The following is a 17145-nucleotide window of genomic DNA, read 5'->3' on the forward strand; positions in this document are numbered from 1 at the left end:
ATATATATATATATATATGTGTTTGCGAACGAAACATGGCGCTTGGGTGTTGCTCACCTTCGTAAGTAACTGACCGATTTGTTGAACTTTTTTGGCCAGATCTCCCGCCATCTCGTTGAATTCCTTCTGTAGGGGGAAAGGCCCGCTGGTGCGGTCTTGGGTGTTGCTCACCTTTGACCGTAACTGACCGATTTGTTGAACTTTTTTGGCCAGATCTCCCGCCATCTCGTTGAATTCCTTCTGTAGGGGGAAAGGCCCGACATCTGGTGCGGTTGCATTGGCAGCAGCAATACTCCGCTCCACCTCAGCACGATAATTCTGATTGGTCATGAGAAGCAGAGAAGTGCGAGCTGGTGGGATGGGGGGCTCGGGGCGAATTGCTTTTTCCTGAGGCTCAGTTGAAATGCGCTTTTGTAGGGTGACGGTGCAGGACGGCTTTGGTGAGACAACCGGGGCTAGTTCTAAGGGAATCGGAATAGGACTTTTCACCTAATGAAATGCAGTCAATAGTTTTGAGAACATAGTTAAATCTAGGAGAGATTGGTTGTTCAATAGTCTAGTTGTCACACACATTAGTTACGAGCCACGCAACGAAAAACGGCGCCGAAGAAGCTGGTGAGCAGATCTGACAAAAGTCAGGGAATCAGTCAACAACTAACCCAACCGGTAATCAGAATTGCACAACCAAGCATTGTTCACACCAAGAATTTCGGAACCAAGTTCAAATCGGAAACAGCACCAGAGAAAAAACTGTGCAGTGCACTTTCAGCTTACGGACGTGCATTCGCTTAGGTTTACACAACTTATTCCCCGATCACCATAGAGTCAACATGTTTCACATATGGCTTAACAAACCACTGTGCAGAAGCAGATATCAATGAAGGGATATAGAAGCAACGAGCTCATATGAAATTATGAAGCCCAGTGCTATGCTAGAAGATCTTCATAATATCGATCGACTGCCAATTTCTGAAAAAGAGTCAGTGATTCGTAAGGCATGAGCAACGAACAGCCAGCAGAAGTGGCCCACACTATATTTTTCTGCCCCTCTTACTTTTTCTTGCAAAATAAAACCCGGAGAGATCGTACGATACGAGTCTTCCAATGTCCACCTGCATAGTAACGCAGTTCTGTTCCTCTCCTCTTGGCTGATATTTTAACCGCTTATAGTGGTCCTCTAAAAATTTACACTATTGCCCATCAACCAGGTCCATTGTGAAAGCTATCATATTCGCCACATAGACCATGCCCTGCTAGCGCCACCAATCAACCTGAAATGCATCTCCGTTTGAGGCGAATTCATGGGTAAGGCTATCCAAACGCGATGTATCAACCCCACTGCCCCGGATTTCACGAAAGCAGTATCCAAACTTGGTCACTCTCTACTTCGATTTATAAGTCTGAGAACACCGAAAAATGAAGAAAATTACGAAGACACGCATTCACACGAAAACAACATACGCGAAAACTAATGATGCAAACACGACACAATACACAGTTTCACCACGTTTGCAGATATGTTGATCAGTACAGAAAAACAAGTGAAGAAATTAAACGTGCAACACGGGGGTAGATATTGCTTTGTGCTTTCATATGCACCAATGGATTAGAAAAACCGAGGAATATCCAGCCACGATGCAAGGATATACTTACTCTTGACAGGCTTAAGAACTGGTTCTGAAAGTGTGAAGTTCCAAGAATGGTACTGTGGACGTTTATCAAGAGAAGGACGTACAGGAAAATGTCATGCGTCTTCGTCTGATAACTGGAAATACGTACACGCGTGATTTCAGACCAACCACAAGGGGATACCCTCATGATTAAACTGGGCTTCTAATACATCGACGACAAGTGCTCAATGCGACAACTTGAGAGAAACCCGGTCCAACCACCAGAAATGCTTCATAAATAGGGAAAACGGCTGTTCATCTTCGGAAAATGTCATGCGTCTTCGTCTGATAACTGGAAATACGTACACGCGTGATTTCAGACCAACCACAAGGGGATACCCTCATGATTAAACTGGGCTTCTAATACATCGACGACAAGTGCTCAATGCGACAACTTGAGAGAAACCCGGTCCAACCACCAGAAATGCTTCATAAATAGGGAAAACGACTGTTCATCTTCTAGTGAGTTATCTACCTACTTACAAAATGTCAGTAACTAGACACGGACATGCGCAGTTCCAACTGACATTTTCCAACGGAAATAAACTGAGTGTAATTGGTTGAGGTGTGTCAAGGAGGCAGTGACTGAAAAACGATAGATGAAAGGCTATCAGTTAACAAGCACACGAGTGGATACTCACTTCCTCAAAATTGAACTCTAAGAATAATCGTCTGATCAGCCATACCGACTAAGTCAGCTGCCCAGAAGTAAAAGCTTCCAAGGAATTCACACAATGAGAGGTTTTTGAGGACACGACAAGCAAAAGATCGATGGAAAAGAAATTTGGAGGGTCCAGCAACCAGCAAGAAGCTACCAAACTGCAATTCTAAATATTCCGGAACACGGTTCCCGAATATTCCATCACTTCAAAAAACATCTTTATCATGGGTCAGGACTGGGATTCCCACATACACACCGCCAACTAATGTCAATGCTAGGACGCCTAACGCAACCGAGGGTTCAATGTCATGCTGTATATTACGGTGGGACAGCCTAAAAACGATGACACCAGTGGTAGACAAGCGAGACCACACGCATATCATCAGGTGCCAGTTCGACACTCCGTCAAGATGAGACTGGATCTTACCGTGGTGTAACGGTTTGTGCACCTCGGCAACCCACTGAACCACAATCGGGGATGTCCGCACGACACTCGCAGAGTCCCTCATACCAGTTTGATCAATTGTTAGAGGTCTGAACAACACAGTTGGCCGGGTCGCCTTACTTGCAGCATACAGCAGGGCGGGTAAGCGAAAACAGACTGCTCCTTACGCCTCCCTTCATTATATTTCACGTACGTTTTCTTTCCCCTCTACCCTTCTTATCAATAACTCTCCCCTTGTGGGCCCAGTAATTAGGACTGACGACTTCGTTTATCCTGCGTCGGCTTTGAAAGCAAAATCTGCGCGGCTTCCGGTGTTGACAAACTCAGGTACCTCGAAATTGATCTGCGAGCCTTGACGTCCAGTCTCTCTGGCCACGTTCAATGTCCGTCCTCCTGAGCAAACAGGACAACAAGCTGCTCTGGCTTCCACACAGGACTCCCTTGGAGTTGATGTATGCTGTATATCAGAAACAATAATTCACAATGTAAGAAGAGTAATTGAGGTAACCGCCCCATCGCTCTCCACTCGCTTCCGGCTGCTCATCTCTGGGGATCCGGAGGCTGCTGCGGTAGGATGTGTAGGGTTTGGTATCGTTATAAGTCACACAGCGGAAAGATGCTTGCCTGACTAGATAACCGGTGATAGTAGTCTCTGTGGAGTTCAACTGGTAAAGTCTGTGAAGGAGCCTCACGATGAGGAAGTTGAATAATGTCTGTTTGATCAGACGTCAAGTGAAAGTGAACGTGCGAGCCGACCGTGAAGACATGTGGACACGGAAACCCAAGGAGATGAAAGAGGCCAAGAAAGCTGGTAATACCCAAAGATTATTTCAGATGATCCGTGAGACAGGCTCGGGTAGCGTTTGCTAATTTGAGAAACCTGTGGCGTCAAAGCGGTATATTCCTTAATAGCGAGGGACGTGTATATCTGGCTAAAGTATGGACTGTTTTGTTGTATGGCTGTGTGAATTGACCTGTTCAGGCAGCGAAACTGAGACATCTACAGGTGCTTGACAATCTCTGTTTCAGGACCACAGCTCGTTTGGGTTTGTGTCGACCTATTCGTAACAAGGCAATTACAAAGAATGTGTCTAGCAAGAGAATCTGCGTTGGTTGGGACTTGTGTTACGTATACCGAACCAGCGTGTGCCGAAGAGGGTGCTGTTTTCCGCACCCAATTCAGAGCGAAGGAAGCAGAGAGAGGGCCAACCTTTGACCCGGCAGAGGAGTATGAAAGAGATTACGAAACGTTTGGGTGCTGTCGATGCTGCTCGCCAACCAGGATGGGGACGCGTGATTCTTATCGCGCCTGGTTGGAGATGCTGCAATATATGGTTGTTAATTAATGTCAATGGCGTTTTTGTCATCCAGATTGCCTGGATGAAAGTCTAGGCACCTCGAAATGGGTGTACTAAGCCAGCGATACGTCCCTTCCCTGTCCATGTTTATCTTCCCTTTACAGTATGGTTTTCAAGTAAATCATGGTTGTACGGCAACAAAGCATCAGTGTTGATGTTATGCTGCCCGTGATAATGATGATATCGCGAGAACAGTGAAAGGCTGGCGAACTGTCACTTACAAAGTAACCTAGAGAGAAAGATCTAGAAAATAGGCTATAAGTAGTCAGTTTTATAAAGTGATCCCTGCAGAGACAGGTTCTTGTCCATGCCAAACTTCACGAGCAAAGGCTCCGGATTTCCTGACGGAATTTCTGATACCGCGCTAATATACTCGGTGTTTTGAGTACCACATGAATTTCGTGTACCAAAAGATTGGTTGTTAACTGGTATGCAAAAACGCAGCTTTTCGTTACACTCCCTTTGAAAACAAGCTTTGTTTGACAGGCAACCCACAAACACGCCATATAAACAAGCAGTCAATATCAGGTTAACACAAGCTGACATAGAGCTATTTGATCGGAAAAGGTTTTGAAGCGGTGGACAGTGGAAACACCGGTTTCCGAATACAATGTTAAATAAATCAGCCGAGCAAATGAATAAATATCCAAACAAAAAGCCGTTCCATGCAATTCGTTCGCTTGTGCAGCGGGTACATAGGTTGTGGAAAACACCATGAACAACTGACTGCGGTTGCTCCGCTATGTGTTGCGCACGCCGAATCATCATCTCTTAGACGTGCTGTCCTTCATACTGCTTTCAGAATAGCGCAAATTCGGAGCCGATCTAGCAGAAGGATGCGAAGGATATAACGAGAGGGTTCGGATGTTGTTGGTGTGATCTTTCTTCCGGGATGGGTGTCCCCGTGATCATCCTCGCACACGGCGAAAGACGTTGTAAGAAACGGTGGCTAACCGATGCCAGTGACGCTCGTGCTCATCCCAGATTGTTTGAGTGTTTGAAGGTGAACGCACCTAAGATCTCTTCCTCATCCAACTTTTTTTCACACCAAGGCTTTAAACATTATCGAATAAATTATGCGTTTGTACGGTGGTGAAGCATCGGTGTCCATACTGAGTTTACTGACTCTGATGTTACAGACCTCCTCAGAAGAAGTAGCTTAACAAGGATAAAAGACTAAGAACACCTCAACGTGTGAATGGAGGACAACGAACCCCATGATTCAGGTGTACAAAAATACGACCTGCGATATCTGCCCTCCAAATATGAGTTGGAAGAATAAATAGAACTTCGTTTTCAGACTAAACGCAGCGATATGTCAGAATATTAGCCTGGGTTTGTTAAGTGGCACTGACGATCTCTTCCCGAATGGTGGAAAACTTTCCAATCTTGGCTAACACATCAGCCACCAGCTTTTCAAAAGCCAAATAACCCAACGTGACATTCCAATATCTATGGCTCACACAGACCGATGGCACAGTAATGAATCAAGATGACTCAGCCAGCGGCTATCCAAACCCTTGGATGACCATCGCCTCGATGAGTAAACCGCCCACACGAATACATTTGTTGCAAAAAATGCCACGAATGACTCAGCCTCAACTCCGGTGCAATGAGAAGAGCGAAACGGGTAGAATTGATGGAACGTTGTGGAAATAGAGTCAGCACATAAGTACATAGGTATATCCGATATCAACACACCAGGTGTGTGTATGTAAAATAAGCATGAAAGGTACGATGTGTGGTTAGACTATTGGAATTTCTCTTACCATCGCACCAGTCCGACAACGACAGTACAGAGGAGAGGACTAGGTCCAACGAAGACGGACTGCATATTGAGTCGGCTTCATATACTTGCCACATAGTCAGTGGTGTCCTAGAACTGGTCCTATGTCGCATAGTATTGGACATGGAGCTGGCCGTAGGAACAATTTACCGATAAAAACGGTGAAAAACCAAAATGAGAAAACAAGCCTTCCTAGTACCTAACCTTTTCGCAGAGAATTAACTGGATGCGAACATGATTGGTTGTGGGCCTCAAGTTAAACAAAACAACCAAACCCTACACATCTACGCCAAGCTAATGAGCAATGTCACCTCTTGAATGTGAAGCTAACTTCAGGTCACTGTGAAGTCATTAGGAAGGACCGAAGTGACCTGCAAAGAGCTATAAGGGAACATGACGCGATTGTTGGAATCGACTGAATACGGACTCCAAAAACTGATCGAATACGGCTGATACGTCTGTCCGATTCTGTTAGGATGGTCATTCGTTGACTCATCTAATCAGCAATACAATTCACCAAGGAAATGAAGAGTAAATAGCGACGCATTAGAAGTATGCCGACATGGTTACATAAATGCAAGCTCCTGGAGATCTACAGGGGGAACTTGACGGAAACAGTATCCTCGAGATCACCGACTACCAACAAGAACTACTTCTCAATAGAACGCTGGGCAGCTCACCTGAAGTATCTTTTCCGCCGGGGAATTTCATCGCAGCCTCCACGATTTCGTTTACCGTTTCACGCAGACGACGCATAGCCAGAGTTACTTGAACACTGGCAGGACTGGAAGCACCGGTGTCCAAACTCTATAAAATTGACATCCAAAATAAAACAAGATGCCTAAGAAGTAGGCTATGCAGTAGTGAAAAACTGAACATCCAGGCAGCTGAGGTACCGTGTCTCATGACATCAAACCTAATAGAACAAGATACTCCAACTGTAAATGATAGATGCAAACGATAATTGAAAAAGATAGCACTGAGATTCACGAATGCATGTCCTTCTGACGTCCATGTCGGTAGCACGGGAATTCTTTTTAGCTGACAGTAATCCCAACAGTTTTATTTACCTGACCTATTTTTTCCAAACTGTAGCTTCGATCAGACTCGAGCGAAATCAAGATAACGAGAGTGAAATGTCGATTGGATTGACGTCCTGAGAACCACAGCACGTCTGGACCTAAAAAGCGCAAAGCTACATGTTGTGTACGACTGTCTAACCAATTCGCATACCGAAAAATGACGGAGGCATCATTAAACGGTTGAGATGTGGACATTGTGGTCGATCAGAGGTGGAGTCAGACTGGAAACTACAGTTGAAACTACGAATGATCCGTGACATTTTGAGCTTAACTTCCCAGACCAGACTTTACAACTTTCCGGCAAGAAATATGGTCATAAGATAGTAACCAAAGGGTGGGTGGCAGCAAACCGCCAAATCTTAGAGTCGAGATCGAGACAAAATGTTTCTATAGAGTGCGGCTATGAGAGAGTGAATCATGTCAACCACCCAAAAAAACGAATAATGATAGCTCAATCTCTTTCAGATACGGCGGGTTTAATTCTACCCTTTTCTTACAAAATGAAAACACCTAACTGAGTGCCGTTAAGTATAATCCATTTCTTGTGCCTTTAGCTCGTTTCGTTTCACTCATTCACTGGAATACGCTAGCCTCACTATTACAGGTTCTCTCAAATAGCAATAGGAAAGAGTAGGCAGGCATAAGGTGCGATAACCTGACTGTTCAAGTTATGTCCAATCATTTTCATTATCCAACGGAGTGAAAGCTTTGACAGCTACGCATTGAAGGCAACGGTTCTGATACAAATGCACTGCTGGCTGCGTCACTAAGCCGTAAACCGGTGGTTTGTCGGGTCCGGATATGTCCACCCAGAGGGGTTTATTAGTCAAACTGATTAAACATGTATAAGCGAAGCTTTATGGTCATACAGACCCTGTTTCCAATGGTTCAAACGATGATGAACGCAGCGCTGACGAGCCGTAGCGGGAATGGAACAACGATTTACTGATTACGACTCAGTAAAATCTCACGACGAGGTGCACTCTATTTAGCTGCCTTGAAAATGCGTTCTTCAAAATTCAACTACAGGTGGCTAGCCATTAGTTAATTGAGTCCTCGACCTACCGTCTCCATGTGCTCAGTCAATTGTTTCATCTCGGAAATAGTGTTCTGTGTGCCCTCGATAGCCCGGCGACATGCTCGCTCGACACTAGATACGGTCATTTCACCATCTTCATCAATCCCGGTGTCACTGTCTCCATTGACCGTGGATCTTTCATCACCGTCAGTGTCAGGACCTCGGATGTTTTGAATCGAGGTGAGGGCCGACTGACAGGCTGAAGGGAGGGTTCGCATCAAGTCTTCGGCTGTACGGCGAAGCAGATGACCCACTGAGGCGATTTCCGACAGCTTGCCTGAACTGGCTGCAGCGCTGGCCTTAATAGCAGTCTGATTGATTTCCCGACTCACTGCGATGAGTTGCTGTGGTTTGGTTGTTCGACCGAGAGCATTCTCCTCCTCAGATTCGTAGTCATAATCGGTTACTATTGCAGAAACAAAGAAAAAGCAGTAGGATGTAACTCGCTGGCTGACAGCTCGTTTCAACACGCGAAATTGGTTGATAGAGATCGAAACGGCGTTACAAGGGCACGATTTGGAACCCGCGAGTTCCAACGAGACTTTGGAAAACAAAGTTTGTTTATGTCCTCCGTTTTAAGAAAACACTAACTACTCCATGTAAAACAACGCGTCAAATTTCCATTTGTTTTGATTTAGGTCAACAGGTGGTCGTCAAGGGTCAAAGATGAAATTCTATCGGGCTATCGACGGGGATAACTGTCATATCTGTCTATTGGTTGCATATGGCTCCGTTACAAACAGTCCGTTGCTCCAATACCACCTTTCATTCAGCAACTCAGTGAGTCAGTACCTCTTAGCTACACAATGGACGGAATATCGAAGATAAAAGGAGCACAGGGGTTGACGTCCTACTCAATCACTGTGTTGGTTCTACAGATAAATGATAATTCCATTGATCTGACAAAGTCATACACAGTCTGTATGGGAAGATAATCCAAGTAGTTGAGGTGAGCGCAAAAGAGTCAGAGAAGAGTCTGTAAGTCGAATTCAATACGGAAATAACCATTTCCCTGGCCTAGGATCTTGTCTCCTGGTAGCTACTACGCTCTCACGCTTTCAACGGGTGGCATCTCGGTTAGGCGTCCCAAGGACACCGGAAATGAACCAGAAACAGAACGAAACTGTAAGGGAACGCAACCGCTGTAGTCCCCTTACCTTTGTGAAACGTGCTACATATACTTACGTTGCGGGATACATCCGCATGAAAGTTTCGTGGACATAACAACTTCCAATGCAATTTTCCGTGAATAACCTGAAGCTTTGCAAACATATCTGAGTCGCAATATCCACAGAGTACATGGATTATTTAGAGGAAATTTCGAGGCGGTCAGCCAGCTTAGCTTTGGAATAAATCATTCGCACAATATAACCCATAGGGTTATGATCAGCTTCCACTGGCAATCAAAACCGTTTTCGAAATGGAACACGTAAATGATCTAAAAATCACAAGTTTACTTACAAAAGTAAAGCCGATCTAGTGAAAAGTCCATTTATAAGCTGTTTAAACAAACCTGGGCGCTTGAGCGAACAGCGTTCAATGGACCAGGAGGCTAAACGTTTTTCAAACTGCGTAAAGACTCCGATAACTGACTGCAAACAAGCATGGACATTGGACTTTTCACCACCACCACATTCTCTTTGAGTTTACTTACAAAAGTAAAGCCGATCTAGTGAAAAGTCCATTTATAAGCTGTTTAAACAAACCTGGGCGCTTGAGCGAACAGCGTTCAATGGACCAGGAGGCTAAACGTTTTTCAAACTGCGTAAAGACTCCGATAACTGACTGCAAACAAGCATGGACATTGGACTTTTCACCACCACCACCATTCTCTTTGAGAGGAAGCCGGTCGCCAGCGGGAATTTTCGAAAGACTGACGCGCTTTGGAGGTAAGGTTGGCGGAGTTGGTGTTGTGGGACTGGTAGTAGCAGGTAGAGGGGAGGTGGACGGCTTATCCAAATTGAGCTGGTCACTCAAAGCCCGAATGGAACGTGTTAGGGCCGAGATATTCTCAACCACACTAACGGCAGTTTCGTTAAGCGCCTTCTGGTGAGATTTGAGTAGAGGGGAAAGTTTCGCGTTCTCGTTCGTATCGCCCCACGCCTCCATAGCGTAGGTGGTGGCAGTTACTGCCTTTGCCTGAGTAAGCAACTGGACAAGTGACTTGGCCACATCGCGCGCGCAACTGAGAAGCTGCACTTGACTTTCCACACATGCATCGTTGGTGATGTCCGGAGCTATAGGGACATTAGCAGCCCTCGAAGCAGCACTCTTCACGGCCTCAGTAAGTTCTGTGGCGCGTAGTAGGCAGTTCTGAGCCGATACAGACAGCGCATCCTGATTACCAGCAGAATTTGCTATCTGTGATAATTAATAATGAGACAATGGAGCAACTTTAAATAACCATCACCTGAGTGATACTAAATTAGTTTAATGTGATACAATAAATAAAACGAGAAACTCAGGAGGCGAATAGTGTACAGCTAACAAGCCTCCACAAGTTTCCTCTGTACAAAAAGTGAAACAAACCGAAAGTCTGAAGAGTCAGTCAGATTTTGTGTAGACTGACGTTGATGCATAAAAAAATTAGATTCATTCTGTTATTGGTACTCAGGAAAGCTTATCAAAAACCGACCCCTCACTCGAAGGCTAAGAACTCAGTGTCCAGATTTATATTTTCATCACTTCGACCTTGAAATGGCGAAGTGTGATATTAGGATCAATAAACGTGTGTAAGCCCATTCCTGAAGCCGAATAACCCTAGTACAGGATGCTACTGTAATTTAAGTCAGAAGGCAATATATTGTGGTTAGTAATGTCCAAAAATGTCGTGGAGTCGAGCTGATGTCAATGTTATGGTCAGATTCAGCAACGAGAATAAGGTAGATCGGTGCATATTTACTGTCAGTTTTTTTATGTCTGTGTTATAGTTATAAGGCATCAGTGACTAAGTTAAGTGTGACAAAGGAATAGGAGAAAAGGTTCAGTTGGAAAAACGGTTTATCTAGTTAGCTACGGGTGACGTATGGTCGATGCAGCATCTCAATTACATGATAATCTGGAAGTGATGTGAGGATAGACTAAGCTGAATTTGGTAAGGTTTTGCCACACGCCTTGATGTGGTGGATCGATTGCGGAAACGGAACCCACACCATTCACACTGTTCAATACAACAGGACGACAGCGACATTAAATAAGAAAGGAGTAAGTAACAGAAGAAAGAACAAATTAAAATGTCTGATGACCAGGCCTTTTTCGTTTCATCTTTGACCGTGTTTGGCGAAACTTCAACGTAATTTTTGTGAATCCTTTCCTTAATTCTGATTAGTAGAAGAATAAAATTGAGCGACAGGAACAGAATAGCTTGTCTGTGATGAAGCCATGTATCAAACGTTAAGAAAGCCATCTTTGGACTTGACAGCATCCGAGACAATTCGACAACGAAAATGTAACCAGACGGAAGTTGTCCACCAATTTTTAATACGACTTCTGTAGGTCAGCCTTATCAGTGTCCCTGAGGAGTGTGAATACTTACAAGTGTTTGCATATCTTCGACAACACCCTTGGTTGCTTGCATCACAGCTTCCTTTGCAGACTGGAAGGCACACTGTTTCGTTGCAATCGTAGCATATTTTGCAGCGGTGGGGCTGTAAGGTGATGGTGACGAGGCGCTTTCCGGGTCAACGAGAGTGCCCGCGCGAGCGAAAAGGGCAGCCGTATCCAGATCTGCAACAAGGCGTCCCATATTGGTAGCAGCAGTGCCGCATGCGTCCGCTCCACGGGCACATGATTGCAGGGCAGACTTGAGTTCGTCTAGTTTGAAACTGAACAACTTGGACTGTTCGGTACGCAGGGGGGAACGGATAAAGTCCGCCGATGCCGCACCAAGAGACTAAATGTGAAAGCACAGAAAATGCTCTCAAAATCACAAATTGAAATGTTGACAAAGAACAATCGACTACCTATCTTTGGATGATGGACAATACTAGGTCGAAATCAAAAGCGAACTCCATTTACAGTCCGGAAGGTCACAGATGAATATCTGCATCACAACACATTAACCTAACTACAGTTGGCCTATTCGCTTATTTTGAAGCTAAAACAACATATGGATGAAAACAGGGTGTACACCGATGAATCGAACACTAATTGGACCCATTAATGAATTCTGATCCTAGCAGCAAACATAGGGAACCTTATTTATGTGGACAGGGAGGACGATAGTGGGCAGAGTAAGTGCGGAAATATGCAGCGATAACACAGAAAGATAACAGGAGGCCAGTAACAAAAGGTTGGACAAAAAAGAGGACAGAGCGCTCACCTGAGTGATTTGACAAAGACGACGGGCCAGCGCTGAACCAGCTTCAGCCTCGGTTTGCTGGAAGAGGACAGAAGCGATTGACTGTACGGTTTCCGCCATCTGGATAAACAATTTAGCGAATGTGGCAACGGATTGCGAAACAGCTGACATATCGTCACCACGAAAACTGTCACTGGTTGCAGCAACTTGAGTCAAACGAACTGCTGCTTCGGCCAATGCCCGAGACTGATGACCTAAACGAGCATGGTCCTGCACAAAACTAACGGGAAGGGGAACTACGGCTTGATCGGATGTGTTCTTAGAAGTCCCATTCACTGTAACCGGTGTTACGTCGTCCAGCTGAAACGGAGAATGTGAGGAGAATAAAGAAGCGATGTAAATAATAAACTGGAGCCGAACTAAAAAAATGTATTCGAACTTCGTAGGCATTCCGGATGTCTATGGGGCAATGTGCCATTTGTTGAGAAACATTCTCTAAACTTGCACTGAAAAGATGTGAGCATAGACGTCAATTGGAAGAGCGAAGCGATGTCCCTTGTTTGGAATTCCAGATACACGATATGCAAAAGAAGTCACATCCAGTAATTCCCCCTTGAGAGGCAAATGGTCCACTTGCCGAGATACCACGCACTCAGCCCGTGCGTGGTATAGACTCTCTCCAATAGAGACTCTCCAATCATCAAACCAGTGAATCAACAGTTGGAGGCTATCAGGGCCACCAATCAACTCTTCGCAAAACTTTCCTAATGTGCCAGAGATTGATACGGACAAATCGGGCCCAAAATGAATTGGATGTTTCACATTGGACATGACAAAGTGCTCTTTAATCGATAGCAGCGCAACGCATCCATGCAAAAGTCCCCATGACGGGCGGGTCTACGTAGAGATACAAAGCTGCCAGCTACAGCGTGAGGATCCGAACATTAGAGGAAAACCACCTAACCAACCGCCTCAAATTTCACAAATTTTTTTCCCATTGAATTCGTAAATTCGATCTATTTAAGCAAGATCTAGAATCCTTTCGGACTTATTAGGACTCTGACCTCGCCTGAGGCATGTCTTCGTGACCAACGCCAGACGAAAAAGTTCGTGCAAAGATCGCTAGTGCTCACAGTCACGTAGAATAGAGACTTTGTTCTGCAGTTATAAGGTTTTTTTGTAGATCTTGCAGGCCTTGCACTAACAGTGCCTTCCAAAAAGACCTACTCCAAAAGAGAAAACCTCCAAGAACACAAGTTGCCGGTTCCGATTTTTCTAAGCTACAGGGAAACTGGAAAAACAAAGTTACTCGCAAGAAGCCAAAATACAAAATAGGCATAAGGGAACATGTAAAATAGTTTCTAAGCGAACTGCCAATAAGGTCCTACTTAAGTGTGCTTTTTCTAGTGCGTGTTCAAGCAAAGTGTTTCATTGGGGTTCCAACCAATGAATCGTCAACCCACGCAAGATAGCAAATAATGTATTAAGGCTCATTAGAGTGGTGATCGATTAGGCCATCGGCAGGCTCATGTATTCTACACTCATTCACCGTTCAGAAGTGTGCTTGACATACCTGCAAACTCGAGATTCCTAAAGTGTGGTAAACTTGCATAGAAACGACACACAAAAGGCCCGAGCGGCAAGTGAGAGCTGCAGTTCCTGTGAAATTTCAGCAATCGATAGACAAGGAATGTCTGGGGAGAAACCGAGATATCAATAGCTGGTGCTGTTGATTTTGGCGCAGAGCATCGGCAAGAAGTTCAGAAGATTACCCTTCTCAACTGCCTAGAAAGGACGCCATCGCCACTGTCATCTCATACGCATTACAGAGACAGGAAACCCGGACCAGCCGTCTCAAAAGGTTGACGGAAAATCAAGGACTGAGTCTATCTGATAATCCCCAGGAGGGCGAAACCGGTCGTGGACTGTCGAAGAATTTTTAGTAACCTTATGAGTAGTGTATTACGTCCATAAAAAGGTTATCTCATTATTACCCAAATATACCTCAAGTGGGTCTGAGGTTCATAAGTTCAGAAATATGAACCACGTTCTGATGTGCAGGATTAAGCAATCTGTACCAAAAGCTTCCTGGTATAAAGACGATATCGGAAACGTAACACTCTCCAATTCTAGGTAGCATCCACATTCCTTTCTGCAACCTAGAGACATTGTACAACTCGTTAGAACGAAGGTCATTGTTTGATTTCTTTTTTAACGAGAATGTGCCCTCAACACATCAGATACCGTCTAGTTTCTGTTTCGTTGAGGGTGAGAGTGCATGCTGTGGACAAGCCATCTTTCTATTCAACTTGACGGAACAAACCAAGACCAAACAAATGACACAATGACAAAAGGGTGTATTTTGATAGCAACGAAAGTATGTTAAAAATGAGCAAGCTAGACTGGTCCATACGATCACGAACTACGATGCATACATTCCGTGTGGTACATGAGGATCAATGTGAATTGGACACACTGACTAATCTATCGAGTGGCCGCGGATTTTCTGAAACGAAGCCATATTTCTTATTTGGTTGTGGGTTACATGGGTCCATTGCCTGGGAGCAAGTCTAGATGCTTCGTGGTCGGATGAACTTTAATCCCCGAAGAGGATAGAATTCCAAGGACGTTTTTGAACGTGACGTACAGTGTACCCTTATGGAAAGGCCATCACAGAATGCTCACATTTGCACTGGAAATTCGAGGACTTTCGGCGCATGTGTAACAACAACCGATATAAAATACTTATTATCTGATTTTACCTTGGTGTTGGCAACGCGTCAATAAAACAAAAGTTACCACCTCACTAGTAACAATTAGTCATACCACCAGTAACTGGCCATAGGTTCACACTCATTTCGGCAACACTTCAACCACCAGCATACACTGACGTCATAGCATTTAAAGCGTGGGCAGTTCACCCGTGACATAATCCATCGTTGGGTCCGTGTATCCATCAAACCATGTTCAGACAGTGATTGTAATTGGCTTTGACAGACGGCCAGCCGGCGGATAAACCATGATTCACAACCGTTAGCTTACGGTCTATGGACTGTGCAAACTGAAATAGTGCTGGTTCAGAGGATAATACAAGTCTCCAAAACACCACATTTTGAAATACATGCTTTTTAAAGTATGAACAAACACTGCTGCTCTGGGGCATACGAGACGAGAATGGCCGAGGGCCACAAGCACTACATGACCACATGGTGAGCTATCATACATACCAATGTTAGTCACGCGCGAACATATGAGAAAAACCAGCACAAGTGGCGACCCAGTGACCCCGATACATAGCCTTCACAGAGGACTTCACAGGGCTCAGCATACGGAAACGGTTTCGCTAAGAACAGTACAGCAAACATACGGGCATAAACGTTCCGTTGCCATTAGAAACTGTGCGCGTTCTGTCTAACCCATGAAAAGAATAAAGTGATGCGCGACGGGAAGCTGAAAGAAACGGGTGCTCAGAGGACTGCACATTTAAAATTATGATAAACGAAACGTTGGAAACAGAAAGGCTGTGAGATGCGAGAGCATAGCATAGCAAAACACACCTACAGTTCAGTGTTATTATACCGACCAACAAGGTATCCAGAAACTGGCCAAATGAATCAGTAGGGCAAAAAAGTGAAGATGAATGAAAGAAATGAAAAAAATCGGTAAATCTCGACTGTCCTGCAGTGTTTGCTTTTCCTTAACTGATGTCACATTTAAGTATTGCAACCGTGGCTTAAAATGAATGGGTAAAATTGTATTCCCTTGCCGAACAGACTTGGAGATAGTGTGATTTTGTGATGGTGGATAGTTTAGGAAAAAGACTCCAGATTAGAGTGATGGCAATCCGAGTCAAGGATGATTAGCAGGCACAACATCAGTCCTATCGAGTTTTCAATAACGTTGTGAGTAGTTTCCTTTAGGAAAATCAACCTTACTAATTTGGACTGGAAACAGCGGTGAACTTCTTCGGGCTAACAGAGTGCAGATGTGGATCAATTCAAGACATAAGAGCGAACCGAGTGAAAAACCCAATATCGGACGTTCCAAACAAGATGACAATAAAGGGGAAAGTCCTGAGAAAATCACAAATCACTTAGTGAAGGTATACTGCCCAGCTGAGTGAACCGTGTACATATGTACATCACTAATTGTCACCGCGGATAATGGAGGTGGCTACTGGAAACAAATAAAACAAGAACACCTACGAATAGGTACTGTGAGTAAGATATGTGCAAGACTAGAATACACAGTCGGATTACGGTAGAAATAAACAGACTTGCTAAAAGAGAGCGAAAATTACTGCAGTCAGTAGCCTACCTTGGCGCAAGCTGCATTGATTGAATCAATGTGCCATGAGAGGCCACCATGCATTTTTGCCATGGCATCAACGGACGAGAGGAGTTCTTTGCAGGCCTGTCGAACTCGAACAGAGTAGTCCATCAGGTGAGAACGAGAGTCGTCTTGTGAGGACTGGAAGATGCAGAAAAGGCACGATGGAAGTGGAGTGGATACGTGGTGAACATGAAATCAATCACTTATGAGACAACAATCCAGTCCATAAGCAACAAGGCAAGTTCCGACAACGCGACGACGGATATTTAGCAACATAAGCAGACCTACCGATGGGTTGTGAATGTTGTCATTGACAGACTCAATCAATTGTTGAAGCGCTTCCAGTACGGTGCGTGCAAGGGTAAGCAATCCAGTTTGCTCCGAAGCGCGAGTAAGGCCGGTGGCAGACTGCGCACATTCCTGAGTAAGAAGG

General features: G+C 44.7%; 1 protein-coding gene across 1 annotated transcript in view; it reads right to left on the reverse strand.

The window, feature by feature from the left end:
* The window catches only part of T265_05098 (hypothetical protein), a gene marked incomplete at both ends in the record, with an annotated part of 91539 nt that overhangs the window by 4352 nt on the left and 70042 nt on the right, over positions 1 to 17145 (reverse strand). Inside the window, 7 exons of the mRNA XM_009170015.1 lie at positions 6601 to 6727; positions 8068 to 8486; positions 9787 to 10441; positions 11616 to 11972; positions 12402 to 12740; positions 16698 to 16850; positions 17001 to 17132. Of these exons, the coding sequence (XP_009168279.1) occupies positions 6601 to 6727; positions 8068 to 8486; positions 9787 to 10441; positions 11616 to 11972; positions 12402 to 12740; positions 16698 to 16850; positions 17001 to 17132 (2182 nt within the window). The remainder of the gene's footprint in view (positions 1 to 6600; positions 6728 to 8067; positions 8487 to 9786; positions 10442 to 11615; positions 11973 to 12401; positions 12741 to 16697; positions 16851 to 17000; positions 17133 to 17145) is intronic.

The sequence above is a fragment of the Opisthorchis viverrini genome, assembly GCF_000715545.1.
Source record: "Opisthorchis viverrini unplaced genomic scaffold opera_v5_92, whole genome shotgun sequence".
In the NCBI taxonomy this organism is placed as follows: domain Eukaryota; kingdom Metazoa; phylum Platyhelminthes; class Trematoda; order Opisthorchiida; family Opisthorchiidae; genus Opisthorchis; species Opisthorchis viverrini.